Source organism: Apis dorsata, unplaced genomic scaffold (assembly GCF_000469605.1).
Source record: "Apis dorsata unplaced genomic scaffold, Apis dorsata 1.3 scaffold_295, whole genome shotgun sequence".
Lineage (NCBI taxonomy): Eukaryota > Metazoa > Arthropoda > Insecta > Hymenoptera > Apidae > Apis > Apis dorsata.
Window position 1 is genome coordinate 1,838,219 of NW_006263570.1, and position 9,448 is coordinate 1,847,666.

The following is a 9,448-nucleotide window of genomic DNA, read 5'->3' on the forward strand; positions in this document are numbered from 1 at the left end:
CTCTTCCCATCCCGTCTCCCATCGATACCTCTTATCCGCGTGTAATTTCATTTACGCCTCACCACGCTTCGAGACACTCGCAAGCGAGGCAAGCGTGAATTAAGAATGATTTACACTGGGAGCGTGCATTACATCCCGGTAATCGCGCTATAAATTCGCGGCACGAGCGGCCACGTATTTTATGCAACAATGAGCTCCGGCGCCGAGATGGGATTAATTTAAAGCATTGATACAGCCGTGAATAACAAGGAAGGCGATAAAAGGAGGCAAGTAGATGGCGTTGATCGGTTGCAACGAGTCAAATCGAACGTTCCAAAAGCGAAATTTTTTTCATTAATGACCGAATTTTATGGTAAGGGAAAAAAGGGAATTTCTCTTCGTTTATCTCTTCGTTTATTTTGAATTTGGATGATGCTTTTGTTTTTGCTTCCTTTTTTTTCTATCCCTTCCTTCTTTTTTTTTTTAATTGCGTCAATTTAGGTGTTGGGAATTGTAATTTTTTTTTTATTATTTATGGGATTTGTTGTTGGTTTTGTTTGGATAATAGTACAATTCCTGATCGAAAGATTAAGATTGTTTATATCTTTCGATATTTTTCGATGTTTTTAATAAAATTTAATCAATCTGAATGATATTTATTAATAATTTCTATTTTAATGTACACATATGATAATTTATCCAGAATGTTTTTCTTTAAATTCAATTAATATGATAATTATGCACGTACAAATATTTTAAGTAAATTCTACATACTCTCAATTGGATTTATATTTGAAGAATTGGGAATGTAATAAAAAATAATAAGATATTATTTGTTACATGAATTATTAATATGTATATGTAGAATACATCAATAATTAATCAAATTTGCAATTAAATTTCAGTCAACCCTTTAAATTTTATTAAAAACATCAAAATATTTTCAATATTTGATAATTCACAGATCAATTTATATACGTTATTTTAATCAGACGAAATAAAAAAGCCAATAAAATTCTTATTTTCTAGAAATCACATTGAAATATCAAGGTAAGAGTATGATAATCAAAAATTGTTCTCTTTGGCTCTTAACCTTACTTCAAGGAAAAATTTTCGAGAATTTCCTCTTTTCTTTCCTCGAATTTCTGAAACGTATTGATTCTTATGACACAAAGGATTCGGTATAAAATTCTACTTCACTTTTATTTCATCGTTCTTTTTACTTTTTATTTTATTGTATATTACAGATTTGAGGAAAACACGTCTTTGAATCTCGATGAAATATTTTGCCCTTCGAGAAAGAGAATTTTTTACCTTGTTCAAGAGAAATGCTCCTCACCCATTTTATTAGGCTCAGAAGGTATTCCGTTTTATTTAAATCCAGAAAAAAATTTATTAATCGCTGAGGAAGATACTATTCTGAATAATCGATGAATCAATACATTCTCGAGTATTGTTTAGATTAAATGGCCATTTGTAATGTTACTTCGTGCCATCGTAAGTTGAAAGAAATACTTGTTCGAAAGTTAAGAGCACGTTTAAATGCATGAGCTTTCGAACGAGATTTGGAACGAGGTTTTTACTATCAAAATGGTTGAAATACACGCGATCCTAAAGTTTGAAACGAATACACGATTGTTTAACAATTTCCTCTGAAGATAATGGTATGAAGAAGAAACTGGATGAAGAAGATAGAAAGGTATAATATTGAAGGAAGAAAAGTTTCTTCTTTAAAATTACTTGATACATGTAATTATGTGTATTTCACTTCGTTATATGAAAAGGATTTTAATGTGAAAATTGTAATCGTATTAAGTGAGTCTATAAAGACCATTTTCTTCCAAAGTGATTCCATTCTAAAAATAACTGAAAATATTTAATCGTAATAAATAAAATTATATAATAAATAAATTAATATTAACGAAACAAGATGATATATGCTTATTTTCTAAATTCAAATAAAAATAAAGTATAAAATATCAAATATAATCATACTTAATAATACTCAGAAAATAAAAATTGTTCTGCAATCTCCTCTTATTTAATACAAATATATATTTTTATCATATGAAATTCAAAATAAAAACATCCAACAGAAGAGTATATTTGAAAATAAAATCTTAATTTAATTCTCCTAAAATAATATAAATAAAACAAATAAGAGAGACTTAAAAAAGAAAAATATTTAATTGTAAATATGTATTTAAGAAATTTTCCAAATGAATGACAAGTTTCTGAAAACCCATTTCATGAATATTTGAATATCCCAACAGAAATAGTTGAATAAACAAATTAATTTATATTCCAAATAAAACTTCCAGTTATACAAATATTAAAACTATAATCTTTATACATACGCAATGAAATTAAAACACTACATTGTTTAAAACATATTTTAATCAACACGATACATTTTCTCACCCCCTAACAAATCATCCTTCCTCAACCTCGCAATTTCAATTCAGATCGATTACATCAGAAAAATTCGACAATCCATCCACTTCCTGCAACTAATTTATTCATACGATCCAGATTTCAACCTCGAGCGAGTTAGAATCCAGCTCTTCATACCCTCCATACCGTCCATAATACAAACTACACCGCTAATTTCGCAAATCCTCCCTCCAACGTGGGAAAAAATCCGCCCTCCTGGGAGTAAAAATTCGAGGCTTATTCAAATGTATTATAATGAGAGGAGTCGGAGGTTTGAATTCATTGGCGGCCACCCTTTTTCGGGATGGAAACAAACGTCCAACAAAGTGGCGGCCGTTCGATTCATGAACGTCTGACAGCTAAGTGCATCCTGAGCCACGGAGTTTTACTTCGCATAGTAAATCGCAATTAAAGTAAATCCCGCTCGTCCCCTGAGAAACATGAAATTTCGCTCACGACGATTTTAAATTTCCCCGGACGTGATCCCGCATTCCTCGTGGGAGGATTTTTCGTGGGAGAAGGGGAGGAGGGGAGAAAAAGTGCGTGCTTCCCTCGAGCGATTCAAACGATTCGTTTTCAAGTGTCGAGGTGGAGGTTTCAAGATCGTTCTATCCAAATTTATTTCGATAATTGATGGATATATGATATATTATTAGGGCAATTGATAATTTTATTATGCAAAAGATGATGATTGACGTGAATTATGATAGGATCCTTTTGTATGAAATTCGAATTACTGATTTTTCCAAAGTAGATTAATATTTTTTTGTAGGAAATATCTAAATCAATATATTTAAAATGTATATACAGTTCTGTTTTAAGAAATGCAATTGAAATTCATCTTTATCTCTATTATTGGATCTACAAAAAAATTGTGTTTCTCTTTGATCTAACTTGAACGTTAAGATATTACTTTCAATTGAATGATATCTGTATATTAAAATTTATATCCTAAAAATTATTATTTAAAAACACTGAATGGAAAAGGACAAAATCGTATTAATTTTAAATTTCTTCTTATTCTTCTATCAATTTGTATATAATAATGTCTTTAAAATCTTTTTAGATCTAAATTGAATTAAGAAAGCATAAACAATCTTGTTCAATTTAAAAAAGAAAATAACAACTGCACGGATCGATTATTTCCAATACCCCTCGCAAAACACTTTTATATTCTTCAGACATCAAACTCTTTATCTTTCCTTGATACGCTTCCTAAAATTTTACTCTGAATTTTATCGTTGCACGATAGAACGCTTGTGATATTTTATCGCTCCACAATGAACGAAACACCTTATGCTTCACCTAGTTAATAGCGTGCGCGGCAAAAGTCAAAGTTCACTCGGGATATCGCGTAGAACGAAATCATTGCGGACGTGGTTAAACGATTACAGGTAAAACGAAACCCATTTTGTCAAATGTTTCGCGATACTTGATTCATTCTGTGCACGATGTTTACAATTTAAGTTTCTATTAATTAAAGTTTGAACAATCATTAAAATGCTAATAAAATAAACAGTGAAATTTATAATAAAGTGATATTATAAATTTATGATATAGATAGAATTCAGATACTATTCCATTTTCATCAAATAATTATTTTGATTTAGAGATACTTCTCATATACACAATAAGAAATTAAGAAGAATTGTTAGAAAGGATGATTGTTATTGAAATATGATTGAAACGAGATTTAATTGAGTAGTTAATTGAGATTTAATTAATCACTTTGTATAAACTTATACACGTATAATATCATATTGAAAATGAACATTAATTGATTTCTCTATTATTACATCATATTTTACGTTATTCGTATAATAGAATTTCAATGGTTACTTTATGGTTAATTACAATCAAAATTTACTAATTGAATTTTATCTAATTATCATGTGTATTGAAACATTTAATATAGTGTGATTTTTTCTTAATTATTCAATATTAATAATATAATGTTTAACTTTATCTATGATATATCATAAATTTCAAAAGCTTAATAGAGAAAAAGAAATTTAAATTACAAACATATTTATTCATTAAAAAAAAGAAAGATCGCCTTCTATATGAAACTGTTCTATATCTTTTACACAAAATACCATTAAATAACATAATTGAATTTGATTAATATAATATAGAACCGTTATAATTAAACTATAGTTATAGCAGTGTAACTATAGCTTAAGTTATATGGCGACAAGTCAGGTAAGTAGAATAAACCAGTCACAGTTAAACAAGTAAAATAGTATGGTCATTCTCGGACAACTACAATCAAACAATTGAGGTCAAACGAGTAGAACGAGTTACGTAATTGTCAGACTAGTAATGTAGAACTGTTAAAGTCAGCCTACTTATATATATTGATCTATACATCGATATAAATCCACCGAATGAATCAATTTATCGTTAAACAAAGGGAATAACATGATCTATCGATTATAGATTCAAAAAAGAGTAGAATAGAACACATATTGTAACCTCCTAAATTACTAAATTGACAACCCATCAAATCCAACTAATTCCACTAATAGCAATGAACTTTTCATTCGTGGCTATTATCATTATCTTGGCGCAAAGGTTAGAGAATAAATTAAGGATCGAAACCGAGGGCAAACACGAGGGGCATATCTGTCCATCCGTTTCCGGAAACGGCACACAACAATAACGATCGTAAACAACAAAGCTACCGGATGTAAAACAACCTACCTTTCTCACAATAGGCACCCTCATAATCGCCGGACCGACACTCGCAGATGGGTCCACTGTCGGTTGATATGCAGATTCCGCCGTGTTGACAGGGATCACGCGTTTCACAGGCGTCCGTCGTATTGGCTGTCATCATGTTGCGTAAACTCTGCGACAAACAATGGAAAGTAACGTTTACGTATCTGTGGACATCAAAGCGAATCATCTCGATACAGAGGAAACCGATATCAAGAGTCTCTCTTTTCTGAAAATATGTGTATATACGAAAGAATAGAGGATCATTTTTAAGTAGAATTGTATATTCTTGATTTTTTTCTTCTTTTATTTGAACAATTTGAACAATATTTTAATCCCGAGAAATATATTAAAAGATATATTGCGAGTAACCAAAGCATATTGTTTTTTACTTTAAATTATAAATTTGTGATTCTTAAAAAAGTGAATAAAATCGAAAATCGTAATTCTTTTTTTTTTGGAAGTATATAAATTTAATGTTTCGTTGAAATAAACTTTCTATTTGTCAAATAATCTTTATATTGGATAAATTATCTTTTCTACAATATGTAAACATAAAAATAATTTAATTATCCAATTAACTTGTTATAATAATATGATACACATAATATAATGTTCTTAAATTTATAACAAATATATTCTACAATTCAATTCATTCCACAATCTGAATAGAAACGAGTTAAAATATCAACGAGTAAATTTTTCCAATTAATATCTTCAATTATTAATTTCTCTATTCTTTTTAATTTCAATGAATCTATCCTGTTCTCGATCAAAGCAAAATCTTTCGAATACTTTTCTCGATAAAATATATATTTTCAGAACGAGCAAAATCTTACAGTCTATAAATTCTAGAAATTCCCTATTTTTATATATATATATATATACGTAGAAGTTCGATATTGTATCTTTGTTCAGGAAATCGTCTCTTACACTAAGTCACCGTGTATCAAATTGTCGCAATAATACGAGAACGGTGTCTCGCTTCGATCGGAATCGATACGGTTTCGAGAAAATCCTTTTCCATCTTTCGTCGTCCGAAAATGGCCACGTGCCAGCAACGAAACGATCGACGGATTCACCGGAACGTAATGGACTAGACCAACGCGGTTGACCCCATAACCTAATACGTGCACTCGTGTTCGCGAAAGTTCGCCTTCCGGTTTTTAAGAACCACTTCAGAAAGAAATCGTGAGTATCTATACTCTATCTCGTGATTTATAAATAACATATTCAAAGATACTTATTTAAAGATTCGTGATCACGTTTTCAGAGAATAGAAATTTGAAATACATAAAAATTACTTGCATTTTCGAATATTTAATGAACAAAATTTACATTAATATTTTTGCAATATAATTAGTTGTTACAAACTTGTTTCAAAATTTATAATATTCGATACGTGAATTCTTATTGATTGGACGAAATATCATTGATAGAAGAATTAGGAATTGGATTTTTCAATCTTCGACAAATGGGATTTACATCAAAACCAGTCAGATCTTTAGATAGTTCTAGAAAGAGCTAATATACATAAATTAATTAATTACCATTCTTTCTTTTCAATTTCTTTTTATAATCAGAAAATTATACGTGTTTTCAACAATTTGAGAATGATACACTTTTATTATCATATTTGTATCATCATGGCTCGTTTTAACCATCGCGCGTTCGCAAGATTATTAAGGGATGAAAGGAGCGAAACGTGTAAACGAAAAGGGAAATTGGTATAAAGTGGAAGATGCGAACATCGTAATACTGACCATAGTGGCATCCGGACTAATTAAAGCGCGTTTCGTTTACACTCATAAGGTGCTTGTATCCATGCCACTTGTACATTTCCGCTTTTTATTCGCTGGAAATTGCACGAACGCGTAGTGGTTCGCGCTTAAGAAGGCTCGAGAAACGAGAAAATACGTCTGCTTGTAAGGAATTTTCTTAATTTTCCAATTGTACCAATTCAAATATATGATAATCGTTTGATTTATGCTTTTTATTAATTTAGGTATTAATTTACATACTTGTACATTAATAATGATATATTATTCGTATAACAATATTATGTTAGATCGTATTCAAAATTTTAATTCGATTCTAAATATCTATTTATCTCTGCGCCATTCACTGATATAACAATGAAATAAAAAGAAATACTAAAATAAAATTATTACAACATTTAGACAACGATAATCTATAATAATAGAAAGTGATAATAAAGAAAATAATTGAAAAATAAGAAAAACTTGAAAAATCAATAATTAAAATCGCAAACATAAGGAGGATAAAATCGGTGTATAAATAATTTTAAAATAATTGAAAATTTCGTTAAGCGACGATAATATCTCGCGAATAATATTATTTCCACAGCAGAACAGTGAAAATCGTGAATTGGAGTGAAGATATCGGGGGATGGATGGGTCATTTTACGCTTTCGACCTCTGCAGTACTCGTTGCAGTTGTCGGGGTAAATAAGTTGGCCGCCAGATTTCGTCGTAGTTTATTAATTCAATTATACTTTTCCCAGGGCGCTCTGTTACCGGATCACGTACAGCCACTTGTATCAGCTGACGGTGTAACCGTGTTTTCAAGACTATTGCGGATTCAGGGCGCGGGCCAGAGTCGTGAGACGAGAAACGATACGGGGGCACAAAATCAAATTTCAGTTCCCGGTCTGTAATAGCTGTTGCAGCACTCGTAATCGTCTCCGGTTACAATTGACTTTTCCACGTTTTGAGGATATGGTGTTATTCCTCTTAACGGGACAAATTTCGTTTGGTACGATATGCGATTGTCTCTCTCTATTCTTTCTTCATCTTTCAATTTTTTCCTTTTTTCTTTTTTGTTTTAAATTTTTTAATCTTTCGTTTGTATCCTTTTCAAGGAGTTTTCTTTTAGTTTTCTTTGAACTTTCGATCGAATATTTATTAGTTCTTTTTATATTTCTTATCTATAATTAATTATTTTTGAAAAATCTTTAACGAAACTTATGATTCACTTCTTATTTTTTTTTAGAATTATATCTACATTACAAATATAATTAAAATATAATTCAAATATATCATTTACGAAATATGGAAAATCTTTTATAACGGAGGAATTTTTGATTCCAAATCGTTTACTTTATAACGCGTTCTTCAATAAGGATTTTTACGCGATCAAATGCGGCAAATACTTTGCTACTTTAACGAGATAAACGTGCTCGATGCACCAGGAGACATACTTATGTAACTATGCGGCACATACTTTGCGAAAGCGATGCACTTTCCGCCCTGTTGGAATTTCTTGATGCGTAATCGAGTAACCGTAATTCCCCGCATAACTTTCGCGTGCTCGTTAATAATTGCGAGAGGTTCACGCGTCTGAAATTTAACTATATATACAGTAATTTGTCAATGACGTGATAATAATGAGGAATGATATGAAATGATAATTCAAACGAATAAATAACTCGATTCAATGTTGGAAGATGTTGGTATATTCAAATAAAAATTTCTGAATGGATGAGTTATCTTTTTTAAAATACAATCTCTGGATAAAAAATTAGGATCATTTGCAATTTTCAATTTTTTTTTATTATAATATTTATTCAACAATATTCTTTGATTAATTATTTTGATTTACCACTATATATGCATTATTTATATTATATTCTTTATTTTTAAACTATTTTACCAAATATCCAGAACTAGTCAACTAATGATGATGAATAATTTAAACACAGTCTAGATTGAACAAGTGAAAAGAAAAATAATTAATGCATGTATTATTAATAATTAATAATTAAAATTATTCGCGAAATAATAATAAATTAAATATATAATTAAAACATATTGATTACTCAACTCATCGATTTCCAAAAGAAGAAAAAGATCAAAGAAACAAATTACTATAAATTCCATATTAATACAATTTACTCTACTTCTAAAGTACAGTTACAACAAATTGAATCTGCGAAACCTGTTCCTTACGTTTACATTTATTCTTCGCCAATAAAAAAAAAACTGTCCCATTTTCACAACCATATTGTCGTAATCGTAACCATTTTTCATTTCAGCTCGAGAGAAAAGAGAAAAAAAAAAAAGGAAAGAAAACCATCCTCGCCAGAAGATAAGTATAAACATATTTCACCGGGAGGAATGATTTCATCGTAGCAAAATCGTTGCACAACGTTATTCACTTTTCACATTCGGATGTACGGGCTTTTATTTCCACACAGTAATTTCCTTACCGATCCGCGGGGAAACATTAGCCATTGGCGCGGTATCGGGTTCCGGCCTCGTATTCGGGGCACGAGGCGAGAGCCAGGAAACGTAAGAAA

The 9,448-nt window shown here is 30.3% G+C and overlaps 1 protein-coding gene across 13 annotated transcripts in view; it reads right to left on the minus strand.

The window, feature by feature from the left end:
- Window positions 1-9,448, minus strand: part of LOC102674491 (neurexin-1) — a 425,676-nt gene that overhangs the window by 277,301 nt on the left and 138,927 nt on the right. For all 13 annotated transcript variants that reach the window (XM_031511258.1, XM_031511256.1, XM_031511254.1 and 10 more), the window contains one exon: window positions 5,116-5,263. In XM_031511258.1, coding sequence (XP_031367118.1) covers window positions 5,116-5,263 — 148 coding nt within the window. The remainder of the gene's footprint in view (window positions 1-5,115; window positions 5,264-9,448) is intronic.